We start from the raw sequence: 22,916 nt of genomic DNA on the forward strand, positions 1-22,916 counted from the left end.
TGTACAGGATACAGTTATCCCCAGATATTTTAGGGAGGCAGGGACCCAGCGAAAACCGCATAAGTCTGTTGGTTCAGTGGTATCATCAGTTAATGGGAATAGTTCTGATTTCGAGGAGTTTATCTTGTATCCCGAGTGGTAGGTGAATCTGCCCACTTACTCCATAATCTGTTTTATGTTAATGTCGGGGTTAGGTATATATAGTCAACCAGACAGTTGACTTCACCCATGTTGGAGATTATCCTGAAGAGTCCAGTCCACTTATATGCCAATGCTCGAGGCTTGTAGACTTCATCACTAGAATCGCCTGACCAGGAGTTCAGTACACTTGTCATGCCAGAACTTGTTAAATTATTGGTTTGCTTTAAAATGTGCTGATGCCTGGCCCATCATCTGTGCCATCCCCCTTCTAAGGACTAACACATAGTCCCCTACTTGCTTGGCAGGACCTGGAGGTGTGGCTTCCAAACCTTCTCTAGGCATGGGGCCCCTCACTTGATGTCCAAAGAAGAGCTCAAATGGGAGAAACAAACACCCTCTTCAGGCACCGCTCTATAGGCAAACAGCAGGCATGGTAGGTAGAGATCCCATTTACTCCTTTGGGGCTCTTACAAAGCACCCAACATGCCTTTGATAGTTTTGTTAAACCTCTCAACCAGACCATTCGTCTGAGGATTGGAGGATGTAAATAGACATGAAGTTGGCTCCTCTGTCGGAGATCATCTCTTTAGGAAAACCAGTTCTGTTCAAAATGCCCAGGAGAGCCGTGGAAACCACCTTTGCTGTTATGGTCCAAAGGGCTATAGCCTCAGGGTACCTAGTGGCATGATCTACCAATACCAGGAAGAACCTGTGTCCACCTGATGTAGGAGAGTCAATGTTAAGGTGAGTATCACGGGAGTGCTGTGTACCTGCTGGTTTGGCTGAAGGTCTTGAAGTGGCAGCCAGACTGTCAGCTGTTTCCAGACGAGCGTATGATGCGGGGTACCGGCCTTTCCTCAACCCAAGATAGATACTGGGTGGAAGATGAACCAACTCCCAACGTCACGGTGCGCTCTCTCCTGATTTTCGTGATGTCAGGACAGTGCAAGCACTGGCAGGAGAGGCGTTGTGTACTGCAGTTCACCGCTTGATGAGGATAACCAGATGATGATTCAACAAGGATGAAGTGCTGGAGGATCAAGTCCACGTAGTAATGGAAACTGATGCTGAAAACAATTGGAGATACAATGCAGGCAAGATGGTAGCTGGTGAGGAGATGGCTGACCAGACAGAGGCACACAAACAAGAGTCCAGGAAGGATTCAGGACAGAGCAGGAGGAGCAACACAGGCAGGAGGATATGGAAACTGATCCAGGACTAAGGATAAATGGCAACCGGCAGGAAGGGGGAACCTCAGGAGAAGGCAACTAAGCAGACTAAAGGGAAGCCAACCCAGGGACAGAACAGCCACAAAAGGCAGGGTAGGAAGGCAGTCCAGAGAGAGGAAGCCCCAGGTAAGTAGGAGGATGGCTGGCCCAGAGAAGGAACCCACAGACAAGTGGGAAGGTGCAGAACAGTGGAGCAGGTAACCACAGGCAAGGAGTGAGGACACAGGACCAGGAAAACAGGTGGGCTTGGGAACCCAGAGCGGAGCGAGCAACACGATCCGGAACAAACCGCGTTGAGATGCGATTTGGTCCTGATCTCCGCTCCCTTTATGGGCCGCCAGCACCCGAGAGCCTTGAGACGCAAGCCGTCTCGTCTCCAGGTGCTGACGAGCCCAGAACGAGGCTTGGAGAGCAAGCCGTTAAAGTGGCGAGGGTCCAGTCAGCTGCGCATGCACGGAAACGCGGTCGTCCGCGCATGCGCAGAGGCATGTCAACACGGATCCTGGATGCCCTCTGAGCGGCGGATTGCCAGGCGCGGAAGCGTGGGTAGATCCACCAAGAAGGAGCAGGGCGAAAAGGCACTGAGAATCCCAGTCTCTGGGTAAGTGGCATGACAGCCAACTGCAAAAGGAAGGGCCTGAATACCTTGGGCATAACCAACTTGCTGACTGCACCAGGTTCAGGTTGGGTGAGCTCACTGTAAAGCAGCTCATCCTCCCAACAAATCCTAAAAGACTTAGACCCTTCGCCTTGGGCCTGTTTCCTTAGACCCTCAAGAGGGTCTCTCTCTGACCCTTACAGAAACCCGCCCTAGAGGGCCTGCCTTCAGTCAACAAGCACTAGAGGTCAGGGTGATCCTCTGGGGTGAGTACCTCTCCCGAGGAGGGTCCTCTGGCTCAACTGCCTCAGGACTTCAGTTTAGGGTCACCACTAGCCTAGTCCCTCAGGAGCTTGGACCACAGTGGGTGCTGCTGAAGCAGCAGGTAGAGAAGGAGTCCCCTTCACAGAGGTGGCCTTCTTACTCTTAGCCTTGGGTTTCCCTTTTGACTTGGGTAAATGACTATCAGTCAGACTCTGTTTGGCCTGAGACCAATTGACTACCGCTCCAGTCAGTGGTAACCCATTGGAAATCAACCCCATTTCAACTAAGTCATTCCCCAACAGGATGTTGGCTGGCACATCGTCCTGTACCAGAACAGGAAGTTTTGCTGTCTTGTCATATATCTGGATGGGAACTAGGTCTACAGGAGAAAGTTTGGGGGGCCCGCCAGCTAACATGGTGGTTCTCAGACAAGCAGCTACATAGTCCTCTGGCCTGAGCAGGGTCCTGTCCACCACTGTCATGCTAGCCCCAGTGTCTCTCAAACTAGTGGACGGCTGGTCATTAATGAGGACACTTATCAAAAATCTGTGAGTGTTTTTTGGGATAGTAGCCAGTACATCGGAGTACTGGTCCCAGGCCCCAAGCGGCACTAAGAAAATCTCTGCAGGAGCACCAAATGTGATTCCTGGAGGGGAGGGGAGGACAGTGGCCTCCACCTCAAGCATAGGGTAAGGGTAGGTCAGGCTGACAACCTGGACACCAAGTGCCTTACTCTTCCACTTGGGGTCACCCTTCTTGTGGTCCAGGTCCCACACTCCCAACAAGTCCCAGGAATGCAGGGAACTGTACTGGATCCACTGGGAGCCTGCTTTGGAGCAGGAGAACCGCTGTTCTTACTCCCGTGCCCATGGGACTTATCCCCACTAGATTTATGGACATTAGAGGAAGTTTAGGTTTATGGGAATGTGGCTGCTTCCCGGACTCCTCAGCCTTCAGTGAGGTCCCATTTTCTTTGTCCTTGTCCTTCCCACTGGGATCCTTAGGGGACACCCTGTGGGAGACCCATTTGTAAGCCAACTTGGCCAGTTTAAAGTGGTCCAAGATATTCTGGTGAGCAATGTACTGAACAAGCCTCTGAAAAATGCTCGGAAAATAGGAGGTGAGACAATTCAACAAAGACTTCACTTTGTAATTATCAACCCATCCCATCATATTCGTATCTGCAGCACACGTCCAATTAACCCAAGACATATTCTCTCTCTTCTTATAATCCTTGAACCAAACTCAGCAGCCAAAGCAGCTTTCATACCCTCATACTAGCCTCTTTCGTCTACACTCAGTGTCAGAATACAGTCATAATCAGTTTGAAGTATTCAATTTAAAAAACACATAGCCCAATCTCGATGGTCAACATCATGGATACAACAAGCCATCTCAAATGCTTCTATCCATTGAAGGACATCAGAACCCTTCACATACATACTAACCAAATCTTTCACAAACCTGTTAGCAGGAGAACTGACACAACTGGTCTGGCTGGAGTTGACCCTAGCCTTCTCCAACTGGAGTCTTGACATTCAGTGTCTCTGTCTTTGAGTTCAAGACCTCTTTCTGTGAGTAGAACTGGCTGTGCCAACTCTTCTTTCTTCAACCCAGTTTCAGTCTCAGATCATGATATCAGATTTTCCTGGGTTGAGAAGGGGGTGGTTAGCCATCATCCAGTGGTCGATTTTTGTGAGGCATGAAGCAAGGTCGGGGGATGCCTAGGAGGGGTCCTTTGGTATCTTTAAGAAGATTTGGGTGTCATCTGCGTAGATGTAAAGGAAGGCCGTGTGAACGGATGATAGCTGGGAGGGAGCACAGGTAGGAGTTAAAGAGCAGGGGTTAGAGAGAGGCGCTCTGTGGTACTCCGCTGCTGACTGGGCACATAGTTGCAGAGAAGGGAGGCATGTGTATAATTTGGGATCTGTAGGAGAGGAACCAGGAGATCCACTTCAATGCTGCATCCCTGATGCAGAGGGAGTGGAGTCTGAATGTGAGGGTGGGGTAGTCAATGGTGTTGAATCATCTCTGTAAAATGTTATGTTTGCTTAAAATGGACTGTTGGTCTTGCCAGAAATGTAGAGATTATATATTGTTAGGTGCGCACAATGGGTGCATAGTGCTAGTTCACATTTTCTAAGATCTGCTTACACCATTGAGGAAGCATAAAGAGTTTTCGATGGATGACGTTCAATAGAGGCATGAAAGTCACAGTGTGATATCAAGGGAGCACTAACTTGAACAAACGCTATGATAGGAACAACTGCACAGCGAAAACTCAAGTGATGGATGGATAGAGCTTGCAATTTCTATGCATGATCTAATTGAAGGTGTTAATTACTATATATTTACGATATGCGACATCCATAAAACTCTCCCATAAAATCATATACCTAGCCAGAGCAAAAATTACCTGCTTAAGGGTCATTGTAGATCGGACCGTTTGATGTTTTTGAAGTAACTGGTGGAGTCACAGAAAAAATGTACTTTATTAGCAACATGCAACAGACTTCTGAATAGAAATGTCAGAAGCAACACAGACAAAACTGTTGAAATAAATTACTGGCCTCACCAAAGGCTGGGATACAACCGAGATGGTGAAGTCAGCATTTAGGCTCCACCAAGGCAAGGTAAGGACTGGAGACACATTTGAGAACATGGAGGGCTGTGCTGAGGAGGCTGCAGTTGTTTTTCATCCAGAAAAAACACCAGAAAAGTCTGAGCGCATTTCTATCCTACTTTCAAATTAAAATAGTACCCTAAAAAAAAATATTATAATAATTACATTGGTTTCTTATATTGCTTTTCATGCCAGACTCCAGCCTCTAAGCGCAGTACAAGTGCCGAACCTGTGCTGCTCAGTACAGTCTTGTTTACAAGACCCGAGAGTAGCCCCTGAGCTATCATTCCCGGTCTTCACTTTGAGTGTTACTTTGCTGGCTTGGGCGAAGATCAGTGGCTTTGTTTATTAGGCATAGAATGAGGCCTTTTCATGCGTTTTTAATGTTCTATTCCTTCATAGTCCAACTGAAGAGTGAGATACAATCCCCTCAGAGAAGGATCTTTTGGAAAACTAGAGACTTTGGCATTCAGAAAACATATTTCGTACAGCCCAACTTCACTTGGCGGCATGACCTTCTATGCAAACCATCATCTTTTTAGACATTTTAGCCAATTGGTGGAAAATGGCTAGGGGTCCTAAGCCATATTTCTAAAAATTTTAATTTTCAGGTGTTTTCCATTAGAACAGTACTTAATGAATAAAAACATTTTGGACACCCACTTTAATATGTTTTCGTTTTAACTCAAGTGGTACTTATCGCACAGTCAACTGGAGTACGTTCTTAGGTGGGTGTACTCGCATGTATTTGCAGAACCAACTGTGGACATGTTTTCTTATAGTATCATTACTGGGATTATTCGCAAAGCAAACATGAGCATGTTCTTAAATGGGAATACTGGCATATATTTGTCCAGCCACAATGAAATTGTTTTGTACTGGCATATATTGTGGGCAATGAAATCATGAAAATGTGTTGGGAAATGTTCCTGTGCACAGTTGGTGGCATGCATCCATTGGATGTATTCATGAGTTAGCCTACAAAACTGATTGGAAACTGCCTTTTCCCCATTTTTTCACCTAAAGTGTGCTGTAAAATGCACCATTTTATTCCTTTATTCAAAAAATGTTCTTTGGGGGAGAATTCTCTGTAAATTTTCCATGGTTCGGTTCGGGCTCACTCAGGGCAAAAATTTACAACCCTCCAATAAAAAAATTCACCAGCTGCCGCTGTGCTAAGGGCAAATACAGTTCCCCTCCCCACTCCTCACATTTCCTGATGCCACCCTAATGCACCAGGAAATGGAAGGAAAAACATTCTTCTAAACACATTCCTATAAACTATTTTCGAGATATTAATCAGCTCATCAGTTAAAAATGATAGTCAAGTGTTTGTTCAGGTTGTGCCTGGCAGCAGTCTCGCACAGATGTCCACATGCACCATTCCAATTGAGAGGTACATTAAGTACTTTTTTTTCTTTGCATTCTTGGACTTGTAGTCATCTTTTTACTATGGGAAAAACAGAACAAAAAGTCAAAAACAGGACTGGACATTCTTGTATCCAATGATATTTACTAAAACGATAACACTGAACCACATCGAAAGTGATTAGATATTTTTGTTAAAGGCACTATTCAAAACGTTCCCCAAATATTCTAGTTTGATTATATAATTGCACCAGTCCTAAAATATGTTGGGGAGGGTGTAAAGTGCCTTTAAAGAAAAATCGAATCACTTGTGATGTGTTTTGGTGTTATCATTTTTGTTAATGTCATATAGAACCACATATCCTAAATGGAAAAGTGCATGTATGGCCAACACAGTTTTCCGTTTTAAAGTTCTGAACCAATTTCTAAAATGCATTGCTGCAAGGAAAGATTGTGATCAGCTGCTCTTCAAACACAAAGAGCCTTGAGGTATGTCTCAACTTCAGAATTATAAGGCCTATGACGTACCAAACATGAACTTGGGTCCGTCAGTTTGTAAATATTAAAGAATAGACCCAACAAACCGAATTTCTAAATGGTGTTATCTATGGGTTGCCAGAATCCAGGCCCAGATTACAATGTTAGGTTTGCATATTGCTAGCAGATGAAGGCAGAATGGGAATTACAGATTTCACTTTGACTTTTTGAAATCATGGTCAATCACCAGCAAAGGCTGCAAGAGTGTGCAAGGTGCCAGTTTCAGGGTGGAGAAGAATGGGACCATCTGGGAAAATAGCTTTTTGGATTAATGAGTGTGAGGAATTGCCATCTGGAAAGGGTACAAAGCCCTGGCTTTTTTTTATTTTTAATAGTACATAAAATGATGCAGATGATTCCTTCTACCAAGTGGTAATCTGCTAACCAGATTCCCCCCTTGTCGCAACTCCATGCCAAAAGCATAGCGCACTTGTGCCCTGGTGCATCAGTAGCTTGATCCGCAGCACCCGCTCTGCCTGTGGTGCAGGGCAGGTTCAAAGGTCATAAGATGCCCACTCGACCGCCACAGCGACAGCAAAGTCACTGCAGCGCAGATGTGACATTTAAGATATGCCCACCTGTACCCAAACTACTATGATCATGAGTACCCCCCCCCCATGAGGGTGGCAGGTGTATCTCTAAGAATAAGATATGACTGAGTTTAGGCATGGTGCATGGAGATACTTAGGATCATGGCCACCACATCCCAATTGATATTGCACATGCGCCAGCTCATGTGAGTCAGCTCTGCTGTGGAAGGGAATATGTATTCAGATCAGACGGGCTGATACTGCCACACAGCAGGACAGAAACCCAGAGAGCCCAGCCTCACTTTGATTCTCTTTGGGAGGGCCGGTAACGCCTCTCCCACAGAGACAGCCGGACAGCAGGCAGCTGTCCTCGGCCAAGGTATCAAAGGAGCACACCCATTCAGGAGAAGAAGCCTCACACTAGGGTGCTGCATATCCAAAAGTCAGGGGGTGGGAGTAGGATGGGTAGGAGTGCTCTGGGCACTGGAAGAAGACTTCCATCACCTTGTTTCTCACCGTCTCTTGTGATGAATTCAGAGGATGGCAGAGGCTACCTGATCCTGACCCTGGGGGCTGTTTTATGAGGGAGGATCAAATGGGAGGAGACAACTACCAAGGGGAAGTCATGACTTCACTGGACGAGATGGGGTATCTCCCTTTTTCGCCATGAGAGAGACCCTTTAATACCCAGGGCCCTTTTCCATGAAGAAGGCCATCGAATAACAAAGACCCTCATGGCATACTGCCAATTGTGTGATCCCCCTTGTAGAGGAAGTAAAGAAACCTCAAGTGCCTAACTACGACAAACACACACAACACCATATCTTTTTCTTCCAAAGTACCTTTTTGTAAAATCAGTAAGAGGAACTGTTCAATAACTCCTATTGACTTCAACTCCCAGAATTCCCCAAGTACTGGGATGAGAGGGATACAGGAGTTTGAATGGAATACCAAAGGCCTGAAAGGTGCAGTCTACTTTTTTTTTCTAAAGCACCTGTGCCCAGAACTTTTAAACCTGGTGAGCGCACTATACAAGGACAAAGTGCATGAGGAGACATTGGCTCCATCCCCAGCTCAGAGATGCAAAGATCACGTACCGGTGTGGCAGAGCAGAGGAGGCCGTCACATTTGATAGTGCGATGCCTTACCAGTGACGGAAGTGGTGCAGCTGGGAGCAGAGAGGAAGGCCCTGGCCGTTCGGCAAGTCAGGAAGGTGGCGTTCTCCATTCTGGGAGCTGCAGGAAAAGCTGACATGTGACCGCATAGCTGCGAGGGGAGCCGGCAGAACGTCTAAGCACTCCAACCTGGAAAGAGCCCGCTGCAGAAGCATTAACCGAACCGGAGAGACCAGAGAATGCCTGTCAGTCTACCTGAAGCCAGTGGGTACCATTGGGCATTCCGGCAACCGTGCCAACAGCAGTTTGAACCTAATACCTTTGAAGAATTTTTTGAATGCAGAAAATGCAAAGTACAACCCCCAATGAACTATGAATACCTAGTGTAAATGTGGGGCACACCTTGAACCAACATTAGCACAAACCTACTTATGAAACCAAGAAATATACACACAGTATTGTTAACACTGAGCACTGTAAAGCACATGACAAGTCCTGGCAAGCAAGATACCAGGTAACTGAGAAACATAAATAAAAGTCTTGGCAGGGGAGTATACCAGGCAAACAAAATTCATAAAGTGAACCCAGGCAGTGGGAATTGCATAAGGGAACCTGGCAGGAGAGTACAGCACACAATTTGCAAGCTCCAGAAATATAAAAGAAGCACTGTGTTAAAGCAAGATTGGTGTTAATTTTCTGAATCAAGAAAAGATTGATGTTTATTTTCTGAATCAAGAACACTGGTGTTTGTTTTCTGAACCATGAAAAGATCATTTCTTGGCTGACTGTGTACCTGTTACCTGCTGTGTATCCTGTTGCTCTTCTAAGAGCTTTGCCAGTCCACTTTCTATCATCAATACAAACAGCATACAAAACCAACCTCCCGCCATGGCGTCGGCGGCAGAGTCTTTTGGTCTTTGGGTTCTTTGAGTCCGCCGATGTAGGCTTTTCCTCGACCTTAAAGTCGCCCTGCACCTTTAACAGCTTTTTGTAGCTGTTGAACAATTGCATTGTGACATGGCGGCCCTTGGACTGTGTAAAAGAAACGGCCGTAAGTGGGAAGTGAGCGAATCCTTAAAAGTCCCTAAAAAGTCGGAGGAATCGAGGCTTTTGGTCGGGAAGCATTAAGGACCCACCAAGTTCACGGTAAGATTGGCGACAGCGGGCTGAAAATAATATTTGAGCCATAACTTTCTGTTTCTTTACCGTGACCTTAAACCGAAATATCTGATTGTCTTTCCTTGTGTGCTCGTGCAAATATCTATTATTAAACGAGCACCTTAGCAACCGCTTAGTAAGAAATCGGAAGGAACAGAAGACGTGGAAGTTCTTTCTTGCTACGTCTGCTACATCTGCATACAACTTGCAAGCTCCTGTTCGCCTGCAGAAGATACACATTGTACTTACCTTTTGCACTGGGGGCTCACCAGTGGGTTGGCTTCTTGCTCTTGAAACACAAATTATCTGTACTGACACACAAAACTATTTTCTGAGGCGGAATGTTTTGGTTGTAAGCAGTTGCTAGGGGTCAAGTACACAAGAAGTTCTGGTGATTGATTCTATCCATAATCTCATTTATTCACCTCTATATTTGCGAATGAATTGGTGTCTTGTGCTTTAAAAACTTTGGGATGACGAATCTAAAGGTTTAGTACTCTGCTCCTGGGCAATTAAATCCGGGATCAAGAAAATCAAACTTCGCAGCACAGTCCTACAAGACAACAAAAAGGTCCCTGAGGGGAATGGGTCCTTCCCCCACCATTTAACATCACTGTAACAACCCAGGCACAAGTGCATGCTCAAGATCCCCTCCAACAGCCAGGTGAGGGAGAAGCAGGGAAGGAAACACAATCTGTCTTGACACAATGCTGGAAATGTGGCTTAGAATACACAGTCGCAACAAAAAAGATCCCAAAGAAAATCAAGTATAATTTTGGGAAAAAAAGTAACAAAAGCCTAAATGATGTTGAGGGTGATTCTGACATTATATGCCCCCACCCCTAAGGCATTACAAACCCCAATGGCAGGAATGGAAGATCATCTGTTTACTCCGCGGGCCGGGAGTATCTCTGATTGTTGAAGATGGAAATCTGCGTAATCCACATGACTGCACGTCAATTATTGAAGGCAGAATGGAGGTTGTAACTGAAAGGACAACATCTACGACAATGGGGGAACTATGGATAATGCACACCTCAAAGAAGGGACCTTGGCAGCCTTGAACTTTGTGCTGAATTCTCTAGTCTCTTTTTTGAGCTCTTCAAAATAGAAGTACAGTCCCAAACAGGTATACTTCTAGAGCTTACTAATGAAATAGCCAAATGTGAATCACAATGGGTGGAGTTAGGGTCCGTTATAAACTCCATCATTACTCCTACTATGAAAGAGGTGAGACTCAAACTGGTCAAGCAAGGCCTGGACATTTCATCAATGCAAGGTTCTCTAAACCTCAAGAAAACAGAAGAAGAGAACACCCAGAAGCTACTGCAAGAATTAATACAGCTCTTGAAAGGGAAGCCGCCCCCTCAGGCAGAGGTGAGGGAGCCGGATAGTGACTCAAATCCAATATCTGATGATACTCCACACTCTGAATCCACTTTGGAAGAATTCAGGAGAATGGCCCACGTGGTAGAGGAGGAGACTGAGATGAATACGGTAGTGACCGCACTACACATTGAGGCATCAGTAACAACGGTGGAAACTCAGCCAATCTGGACACCTGCAAGTTGTCAGAACTACAGAGGGAGAAGGAAAATGGAAAAAGAGACAAGTGGGCAAAAAAAGATCGAGCACGCCCCTACCACGATCTAAGAAAGACCCTAAAAAGCCAAAAAATCAGAAAAGCATAAGGATCACCAATACAGGAGCACATTTTTTTAAAGGAATATTACGTTGCCCCCATGTAATGATTCCTCAGATGTAGAAAATAAAGACATTTCAAACAAAATCAATCCAGAAAAGACGTCAATTCTATCCCCATAAGGTACTAAATCCTGGAAATCGGGGAAATGTCTTCAGAAATCACGCAACAGTCAACAAAGAGAACCACAAGAACAAATTGAGATCATAAGCGTGAGTGTAGGTCTTCAAACAGACCTGCAGGACGATTCAGAAAAAGTCTCAGAGCGGCCTGTGGGTGATACTCTGTCATCAAAAACTGAAGCAAAGGACAGCTGACAGCAAGACAAATCATCTTCCGCAAGCCAGTCGGACGCCATGTCAGCGAGTATCAAATGGGCACCAATATTTCTGCAGAAGAAGCCATCGATGCCAAAGCTGAGCACCACCAATAAAATGATACAAAGTTCCCATCAGGGGGCTAACATAAAGCTTGCTTCCATATTTCTGAAAACTAATAAAAAAGGAGCATCTGCATTGTCAGTTGTGTCCACAAATTCAATCTCCTTCGTGGGGCCGGAACCGTGCCAAGGAAATCTCCATTCTATCGTGGGCATGTGGAACGGCACGGGAAAATCAATGGAGATTAAGCACAACCTAGAGCAGGAGGAAATAGGCAACCTGTTCAGATCAGCAAGTCGCCAGAAGCTATAAACAATCCAGAGGAAATATTGGTCTTTGCTATACCAAGGGTCTGGTTAAGACTCTCAACAAACACCAAACAAGACAAATCCCTTAGTGGATCTGTGATGATAATAATAATAATAATAATGATAATTTGGCATTTATATAGCGCTACGAACCCTCAGGTATCTGAGCGCTTCTTATTATTACCCACGGTGTGTGGTGCTCATTTATCAACCTCGGAAGGATGAAAGGCTGAGTTTGGCCCCGCTGGGATTCAAACCTGCGTTAGCAAGCTCTGCACGGATGTCAAAGCGAGCGCTCTACTCGCTGTGCTACTTGATCCTTGGCTTCCTTAAAAAAAGTTAGAAATCTCTTCTTATTTTCGACAAATGATATAGAATTTGTGATATATCCTAGCTTACAAGACTCTTATTTTGTGGAAGTGGGCCTCAGCTCAAAGAAGGCCCAGGTGGCCACCCTGAACACAGAGATTTAGAGCGGTTGGCTCTAAAGGTCTTCTCCAATCCTCCGATGGATGCTGCTCAAAGTCCTTTTTGACTGAGAGGACTGCAAAGGATAATTGCCGGAGGGGAGAGGAGGACCTAGAAAAAGTCCAGACTGTAGGAAGAAGGGAAACCAGTGGAGATATTATTCAGAAAAAAGCTTTGACTATTTTGCCGGAAATCCTGTTCCAAGTACTCCAGAAACTGGGAGTAGGAACCCAGCAGCTTTAGAAGAAAGGGTTTGCATCTAGCAAGTTGGAACACGGGGGGCTCCAGTACTTTCAAAGCCAAAAGGATGCGAGACTATCGGTTTGATTTGAATGATTTAGTTTTGTTTCAGGAAACGTGGCTGGTAAACCCTAAAGAGATCGAGGGCTATACAATAAATTGTTTACCAGCATCACAAAAACCAAAAGGAAGACCATCAGGTGGTCTCCTGATGGCATTCAAAAATCAGGCAGTAATAACCATTAGCCCGATATTTAAAAATGCCATGGGAATTCAGACTTGTAGAGTACATTTAAATTATGAAATACCAGATCCTGTTTGGGTAATTATTAACACTTACTGGAACCTCGCCTACTGGAACCCCGCCTGCTCTGAACTTTTGATCTTCCTGGCAACACTGGCCTCTTTTCTAGTAATGATTAAATCAGACACTGGAGGCGTTAACATAGTCCTTGCAGGGGATGTGCAGTTATTAAGCGGGAAAGACAGCCCAGCTGCTAGAAGAATCTCAAAAAATGGGCGGACTTGAATAGACTTCCTGGATTCCTGGGATTTGAAGATGCTGAATGGCTGCTCTGGGGGGGGGGGGCATTGGCCCCATTGCAACCTGGCATAGAGACATGTCCTCATCTGTTTTGGACTATATATTTGTTTCCCCAGGTCTCTTTGCCCATTCTTCTATCCTGGCAATAAAGAGTGATAGGGGCAGTGATCACTCCCGGAATTGTCATTTTCAGATTTATCAGCTTTACCATCAGCTGTAAACATTGCAGGTCCTTTCTGGCAAGAAAGGGAAAATTGGGCTTGTCAAACAGACAAGATGGGAAAAACTTGAATAATCGGTTAAAGAAGACAGCCAACTGTATTTGGCAGGCTCAATGTCACCCGGATAAATTTGTAAAATTCATGTCGTTAACTTGAGCCCCCAGTAACTCAGCGGCAGGGAACAAACAAAAACATGTACATAGCTTCGACGAGGCAACCTGGCAGAAAAAAAGGGAACTCAGAAAATGTCTGACAGGCTTAAAGTTGATACATTCTGACTTAGAGACTTACAGACTGGAAGCCAAAAGAGTAAAGGCAAACTATAAGCACTGGTCAGGCAATCATAGAGCAATACAGCTATAAAAAGATGGGGAATTGATGCTGCAACTTTTAAATGAAGGGAATTGCAGAAACTTTGAGTCGGTCGTATGACAGCTAGAACCTCAAACCAACAGTACATTATGCAACCTAGTATCATTATCTAGATAAGTGGAATAGCTGTCAGGAATCCTTGGGACCCCCAGGGGGGCCCATTATAGCCCAGTTCCAAATACTGCTTGGTGTCTATCCTTCAATGAGGAGGATATTGGTGACATTATCCTCAAATCAACAACACCTAGAGCTGCTGATCCGAACGGCCTCACCTACCAAGTTCTCAAAAATGACCTGAGGCTGTGGTCCAGCTTATTGTATCAGCTCTTTACGGAGATCCTTAAGAGGAGACTGTTTCCACCCTCATGGAAGATCGCGTTAGTTATACCTTTTTTCAAGGGGGGCGATTGTTTAAATCTGGCAAATTACCGACCAATCGCCCTCCTTGATATAGATAGTAAGGTATTTATGAAACTTCTACTAAATGAACTATCAATTTGGGTGGAGAAAAAACAGATCCTGTCTCGCTTCCAAACAGGCTTCAGACGAGGTCTTTCTACCACTCTGAACGGTCTAGTTTTAGATCTGGCAAGTGAATACACCATGGGGAAGGGAGAGGCACCCTTATACGGTGCCTGGGTCGATTTATCTTAGGCTTTTGACCAGGTCAACAGGGCGCTACTGTGGAGCAAATAGGGGGGTTGGGGGATCCCGGAAACGTTACTGGCGATGCTGGTTGAATTATATAAGGACACATTTCTGAGGGTGCGTCTTGATAATCAGGGGCATCTATCAGAGTTAATCAAGGCTGAGAGGGGAGTCAGGCAGGGGTGCCTGGGGGACCCTCTTTTTTTCAATCTGTTCCTGGCAGATATGGGTGTTTATTTGGAGTCGGCTGCATTGGCCAGTCCAGTGCTAAATGGCGAAAAGATCCATTGTCTACGCTTATGCAGACAACATCATATTGTTGGATAAAACAGCGATAGGACTGCAGCACTTTCTGTCTAAACTGGGCGAATATGCCAGGCTAAATGAGCTATCCATAAATCCCCTAAAGTCGAGGATTGTAGTTTTCAGACACCCACAGAAAAAGATGTGTTACTCAAATTGGGTCTTGGATGATCAAACTATCCCAAGGGTAGAGGAACTAACATATCTGGGCTATAAAATCTACGCTAGTCCTGCATTTCATAAAGTTGAGTCAGATATAGCTGAGAAAATCTCACAAATGACGTCTGAGATGCTAAAACTAAACTCCAAATATTGTAAATTTTATATTGTGCCATTAGTAAAATTCTATATGGCAAAGTCAGTGCCAGTGATTTTATATGGTCTAGAAGCGGAGCTGTGGCTCTGGCAAATAAATTGGAGCATCCTGGAAGGACGGTTATGGAAGAAGGCTCCTGGAGCCTGCGATTCGAGCTAGGCCTAAAGTCACTCGACTGCATTGCAAATTGAAAACTGATCTCACTATCAGGATACTGTCACCGGACGAAACTCCACATTGTACGGGGACATTAAAATACATCTTGAACACTCCAGATCAAAGATTCTGGTCAACTTTGAAAATAGAGTGAAGGAGTCCTTAGTAAAGGTTGACTTAAATCTAGAGACCTTAGTGACAAATCCACTGAAAGTAAAACGAGAGCTGGAAATATTCGATTGGATTGAAACAATTGTAAAAGTGAGGCAATCAACACCACCCAACCCCTTCCTTTTGATCGATAAACAACCTGGTTGTTTCCCACGTTACCTGGTGAAATTTCCAGATAAACTAGTGAGAAACAACTTTTTTGAGGATAAGATTACATTTATTACATACTGGGGAAGTGTTGGCTATGTGGAATCAAGGGGACAAAGCCAATAAACAATGTAAAATCTGTGATACTCCTTCAAACAAATCGTTAAGGCATCTTTTAATGGAGTGTGAGGGAGCCTGGAATGTGCGACTGGCCCTCTATAGGAGATTTGTGATTCGGGAGGAAGGGATTATCGTAGAATATTTCTGGGATAGAGTAAATTCTGGACATAATATAGCTTTAACATCTACTGTTGTGCAAGTTCTGAAAAGTTGCAATTTCATTACCTGAATGTAGGTGAGTCGTGAAAGAGGTTCACTGCTTTCAGTAGGTTACTCTTATCTTATCTTATCTCCTTGGATCCTTTAAATTAGATATTAGAGGGCATCTGGCTCAATATGAAACTAATCTGAGCAACTTCCACCCTGTCCTCATTTTTAAGAGTGTCTACAACTATGCTGTAAAGTAATGGAAGTGGGCGCATAATTTCAATCAGGAAATGTTTTGGTTTTATTGGATGGTAGTAATTAATTATAGAGTTCTTTGTAATTTATGGTAAACTTTTTTTCTTCTTTTTTCATAACTATGTATCACATTTGTAATGGTTTATTGTTCTTTTTTCTGCTCTTAAACCGAATAGAAATAAAAAATAAATAAATACATTTTTAAAATCGTGGATTTCCGGAACCAAGGAAAGATTGATGTTGATTTTCCAAATCAAGGAGAAAGTTGCATTAAAGAAAGACAGTAACAGAAGTTACTGTTTAAACGTGAATCTTGTGAAACAAAGTAGGAAAAAAAGGAACTGCTAGTAAATTAAACAGTTTTCACTCTACTCAAGAATCTAGGGGGAGCGACCCACCCTCTGGAGCCAAGGACTTCCACCATGGAGAACAATGTGTTGGAATTATTCTTACTTCAGTTACCAGTTTCAAGATGATGATATTTCCTTACACATTTTTATTGTTTTTGTAGTGTGACCGTCAGGATAGGATGTTTTAGACACAAGGACTGCTTTTCAGTTATTGACATCCTGACACAGAAAGATCCTTAGTTTTGGTTTATAGGCAGGGAAACTCCGCCTTAGCATAGGGTCAGAGACGCATTTTACCAAACCCTTTTCCAAAAAAAAAAACATGTGACAAAAACATGACAACCTTGTGTCTGGCTCTCATTTCTGACCCCTCACACTCTCTTTCCCATTCTGGTCTCCTCCACTTCCTCTGGAGCAAAGCACTTTGGGTGCAAGATCAACAGGTCAAAGGCCACTCCAGCCAGGAGCAGAGATTGGTCCCCTGAAGTAGGCTAGCTTTAGACCAATCACCTGAGGACTCGTGCCTTTAAAAGAAGGGAGTCTTGCACCCCTTCAGCAGAAATCCCTCAGTTCCTCAAGCATCGTCTAAGGTTGAAGAGACGTTCTGAACATTCTGATATGGACTTCCTTTGTGACAGTTGCACCGCCGGAGGTAAAGAAGTAGCCGTCCAAGCCAGAAGGATGATCTGTCCCCTACCCACTTCTAAGGTACACCGCGAGTGACCAGTGCTGTGGATCAGGACCAAACATTCTGCAACAGATCTTCTGTGCCAGAAGAGCAGACCCTGAACAGGAGTATTGTGTTCTTAGGTTCTTTGCAAAGGCCTCACAGCAACCGGAGGGCCAGACCAGCCAAAGCTCCCTGTTCTTTCCCACTGAATCGGTCACTCTGTGTTCACCGCATCCTGAACCATAGGAAAGGTGCTGTGTCTGCGTTCCTCCAACCAGCCAAACTATTCCACTATATCTAAACCAGTTTGGCACTGCATCCGGTCCTTCTCCTCGTGTCCTATCGAAGCAAATCACCTGCTAGCCCTGAAGAGTCTGCTCAACGCTGGAAATTGAACCGTATTTTTGGAGGGTCACTCACTGACTAAGGATTAAAACCACTGCTCAGCCCCGCTAGCTCGAGAACTGCTGCCTCATTGACTGCACATCGATGCACCCTCAATCACCACTTGAATGACCGTCGCCCGCCGATTCAAACTGCTGGTGCGTAACTCTGCGACCTCTCCCAGTGGCCAAAGCCTGACACAGCCAGGCCAACTGAAGCGTTCTTGGCACTGCCCCGACCTGCATCACTTGAACCGCCGCTGTACAACTGCACAGAGCACCCGCATTCGACCCTACTCGATGCGCGCTCGCTGGTAGGGGCTCTACGCGCCCGACGGAGTCTGATCAGCTCGCATCAACGTTTGTACCCGGGTCTGATGCGTCAGCCTACCAAGAACTGAATCCAGGTACTGTGATACTGAACTGCCCCCACAGTCAACTTGGGCCCTAGAGACTGCTTAGGTCACGATCACTCCTGTTTTCAACCCACTATCTTTTTTTGTGGTAGTAGCTTACCTACCACCCGTGGAACTACACTCAAAGTGCTACTTTCTCCAGTCTGTCGCATCCCTTCAGTTCTTTCCTTTGGGGATGGGTTTTTGTATAGTAATCTCTTTTTGTTCTAGTTGCAGATGGTGCGATTTGTTTAATAAAATGTTTATATTTGTATAGAATTTTGATTGGCCCTTCCCTTTATTTTGGACTGTGATACTGTGTTGTTTGGGTAACTAATGTTTCACCTTCACACCCCTCTTGAGAGTACAGCCTTCCCTCAGCTCACATTATCACAAAAGGTGAAGGAGGTATATCTCTTGCGTGTCACTGTTTTACCATTATGATTGCTTTGTGTTTTGGTTTGTAGAAGTCTGAAGGCTGGTAAGGCCCTTTTACCCCTACACATCCTTTTATTCCTGTGAGGCAGAATCCAATTTGTCACAAATAATCTCCTGCAGATATCAGCATATAACCTATACATTACATATAGGTTTCTCAGTGGGGACAACTTAGTCTAATTTTCCCAACGGTAATAAAATAAGCACTCCGTTCTGCTGGTTAAGTACTGTTCTCTTACGACACTTTCCAATCTCTTCTATATCGTAGATAGGCGATAGAGGGAGGATCATGTGATAATGCACTGCTCCTATTCTTAAACAAAATAATGACAGGTATATAAGGAACAGGAAGGATGAATTTGAGCTTCTTCTTAGACATCCCTTTGTGGATAGCTTACCTAAACTAGCACTATACTTGGGTGTATAGTTAACAATTATAACACAAAATAGGAATTTCGTATTTGTGTCATTGTTAATTTAGTAATCATCGCTCTTGGGCTGCTCCATGTTGGGTGTTAATGGGCTGTCTAGTGGTGTTCCCTTTCCACTATAAAGCTTTTATTTTGAGTATTTCATTACAAATCTATGACTGAAAGTAGCAGAACGCAAACACACGCAAGACAACTTACCATAGGTGACAGACCCAACGGACAAATTTCATGTAAACTTAACGTCACATTTAAAAATCATTACATGTTAACATAGAATATTGAAATAATTATGTATTTTTACATGTTTCCCATTTCTCACATGTAATCTCACAAATTCTTTCCGTACTTACGCAAATCATATTTTCACACTTGTATTATTGCTTGTATTTACACTTTTTCAGTTCCCACCCGCAGCAAAATAAAATGGTCTATGCTACCACTTTTATATGTTCTTTAAAATAGAAAAACTCACCCACTACTAACATTGACAAAAAACTGCACACACCAGTACGTTTGTCATGCTCCCCATGTCCACAGCCATTCCCCAATGCTCATGATCGGTCACCTGAAGGTTATGGCAACAGCAAAAACTGTTGGCTCTGCCAATGTTTCTTTATAAAGTGAGAAAGGAAATGATGCAGGTTGGCTGTTGTGTAAGAAAAAAGATTTCAAATTTTCATCATGCAGTAAGTCAACAGAAGCAAGAAATGCATGACATATTTTGACGAGGAAAGGTATTCCCTCTGTCCACACATATTTTGAGGCCAAGCCCCTAATCCCCTTCACCAGTGGGATTTCGACAGATCCTAATGTTGTGAAAAGGCAAGTATCTTTTCTTTTGAATAGGCTTTAGGTCCCTGCCCATGTATGAAAGAGAAACACATTTTCAGAAACTTCCCATATACATTTCAGAAAGGATGCAAACAGAACATGTCTGGCTGCAGCAAGGCAGATAAAATTGTCGAGAAACACCACAGCTCACACATTTTGTTTAACAACAACAATAAGGTTTAGCAATTGAAGGCATGACCACACACTGCTAAATTTCTTCAAAGGGATCTGTCGCCATTCAGCAAGTCTCTATAAACTATTTAAACAGGTGCAATACATCTATCCATGGATAATATTAACACCTTTGACACATTTAAAATCTCAGGTTTGGAGATGAGAAATACAAATCTGCATGGGCAGAAGCAAATACTAGAAACAAATATTGAAGACACATTTTAATAAAGTTTCCGAAGGGTGTTGCAAAATATGCACCTTGCAGCACGTTTTTCTAATAAATTTGAAACCGATTAATTAACCGATTCAAAAGTGTCATCTTGGAATTACTAACCTCCTACCCAGCCTACAAATGCCAGCATTCGAAAATGGCTGTAATGAAGATTTAAAAGGGAGATCAAATATATTACCTAATCTCTCATAACATACATTAAAGCAATGTCAACCTATGTTTACAGAAATTGGGACATCCCCATGGGAGGGGTTGTAAAACATGTTCTGATTAGATCCTTAGCATTTTACAGGCTTTTCCTGACTATTGAAACGGACAAAGTGAATTTTCCAAACCTTTATTCTGATCAAAATGTCGAAGGTTAGAAAGCAGAAGTATGTCCTTTTTCTTACCAATTGCACAGGTACGCTTTCCAGTGTGCTGCTGTAGTAGCTTCACTATGTGGGCCTTCTGCGTAGGTGAACATCGACAGCAAACCACGGCAGGACACTGGCACGCAAGTTCCACAAATTCATGCTCGTAATACTTTAGACAGACCTAGAATAAAAAAACAAAGCAAGTTGATTGGCATTTCTAAGGGGCTGATTCAAAGTATGATATTTCTACAACATTCATAGAGAACAGGTTTCATGTTCAGAGTGAATTATTTGCCTTCCTGATAATAATTGCAAGGTACGCCATTACCTACAGTCATTTGATGTGGTTACTATGTTCTGCTTGCCTAACCTCACAGTTTACATTTTGGCCATAGATATCAATTTTATTTGGGAAGTAGATTAAAAAAGAATACATACTTTTCAAAAAGTTCAACAAGACGCACTTCATAGGCAACATTGAGATTTTAAAGGTCATTATTTGTTGAAATATACTCTTCTACAGTTACACTACTCATACTGAGGCTTTATGCAAACGGTGTGAAATAAAAATGTAACAAACCTGAAAGATGGCAAAATCAGATAATCTGTGCACATGTACAAAGGGACCTGCAATGCATTAACATATATCCCCTAAATTATTTCTGGAGTCACTCCACTGTCGGTAAATATCTCAGGTTTTATTGGATCAATATTAAACCTCTGGTGCTGGTCACAGGCAGCTTACTCAAAAGACACTACCGACTTCCATTTAACTCTCCTCAGACCAACAAGTATGCTACCCACTTACTGAAATATCGTTAAATAAAACAGGATAACATTCTACCAAATATTCAAAAGGAATAAGGGAACAAAGGAAAAGGGCATAATGAGATTTATAATAGCAGATATCAAAATATCTTAAAAACTTAAAAATCTTAAAACTCTACCACACAATGTACGTATTTTATGGTCAACTTAGAAGACTACCTGAACCAGCAACTACAAATGCCACTGAAGTATCTTTGTTCCATATTTCTGATATGAGATTCGAGGTAAAGTTACTGAAATACTGTTCTGAACACTCCTGCATTAACCTCTCCTTACAACAGTAGCACTTGTCTCCTGCACACAACTAAAACAGCTAAAAAAAAGCAACTATTTACACAAGATGCACAAAGTGGAGCAAACGCCTTCAAAAACAAAAAATGCTACCAAGCCTGCATAACAAAAATCTGTGATCCAGTGTCAACAAATAAATTACTGGTGCATACCAATAAATTACTGACTGAGGAGGAATGGGAGCAATAATTTGCTTACATTTGGAATGGCCACTTAGCCATGCCTTCAGGCATCCTACAGGCATTCAGATTTCACGTACCGGAAAGGCTAGCACAGAAATAGAAAAGCTGCTACAGGAGATAGGTCTGGTAGAGCAGAAGAGAGAGACTCAGATCATTTGATACAGATATGCTATGACAAGGCCACTTTGCTTAACCAACATAACTTGAGTCAAATCAAAGTACCAAAATAGACCCTGGTCTATCTTATAGTCATCTCATAACAATGTATTGTGACAAATCTGGAGACTTCGTCCCTTCTTCCCTAAGGAGAGCCATCCCCTTTAAGGCTAGGGAGGTAACCCCGCTAAGCAAAACCCTTCCTAGGGGTTTGGGAAAGCGAGACCTCACTGGGAGGGACTACCCTTCAGGGGACACAACTCCCAATCCCATGGGGGACTGCCTACAGAAAATGTATTATATACTTACAAGGAAATAATTCATATGGACAACACTACTATGTGTTGGACTTCAAAGAATGTTGACCCTTATATGTGCTTAACGTCCTGTGATGAATGGTACACCACCTCTCGTTAGAGGAAAGAGGACACGCAGAGGCAAAGCTCTGACGTACCTTCGTCAGAGAGGGGCAGCGCAGCACTGAACCAGCGGTGGTGCGGAGGAAGCAGAACATCAGAGAAAGACGCTGCTGTTCACACAGAGAGCAGGGCAGGACCAGAGATCTAATGGCGGTCCCTGCCAAAGCCTACCTGAGGGGTGACCATGCCACAAACGTGGTGGGCCAGATGCTTGCAAACGGCAGCCAAAATCAGGGGAAAAGAATGAAGTGACTCCTTCACTCACAACGAGTGCCACGCTGAAACGCAGAACCAAGCAGGGTAACATCTTCGCTCACAACGAGAAAGCAGAGCAGAGGGCTGCGTTGAACTGTGGAACCGAGCAGATTAACAGCTTTGTTCACAACGAGAAAGCAAAGGGGAATAAGAACATCAAAACGAGAGGAAAGCAACAACCGCTCATACCCAAGCAAGAAGAACAGAAAACCATGGGCTACATCACGGCTGTTGAAGAGTCCCACGCTACCTGGAGTAGACCCTATAAGCCTGAAGGTACAAAGTTTGCCCATATCCAAGAGACTTACTAAAGGGAGAGAGAAAGTGTGGAGAAAGGAACTATTCTACCCACAAAGCCTAGGGAGCCAATATATCCCAATATAGAAAATAAGGAACAGATAAGTGGGAAGCACAGAGGCACCCAATTTTGGAATGCTGTAAAGAGAAGTCCAGATAAGTGGGGG

The 22,916-nt window shown here is 43.9% G+C and overlaps 1 protein-coding gene across 2 annotated transcripts in view; it reads right to left on the minus strand.

The window, feature by feature from the left end:
* Positions 1–22,916, minus strand: part of ATP9B (ATPase phospholipid transporting 9B (putative)) — a 3,609,114-nt gene that overhangs the window by 391,073 nt on the left and 3,195,125 nt on the right. For both annotated transcript variants that reach the window (XM_069620656.1, XM_069620655.1), the window contains exon 22: positions 20,358–20,502. In XM_069620656.1, coding sequence (XP_069476757.1) covers positions 20,358–20,502 — 145 coding nt within the window. The remainder of the gene's footprint in view (positions 1–20,357; positions 20,503–22,916) is intronic.

This window comes from Ambystoma mexicanum, chromosome 5q (genome assembly GCF_040938575.1).
Source record: "Ambystoma mexicanum isolate Mex_15411 chromosome 5q, UKY_AmexF1_1, whole genome shotgun sequence".
NCBI classification, from domain to species: Eukaryota; Metazoa; Chordata; class Amphibia; order Caudata; family Ambystomatidae; genus Ambystoma; species Ambystoma mexicanum.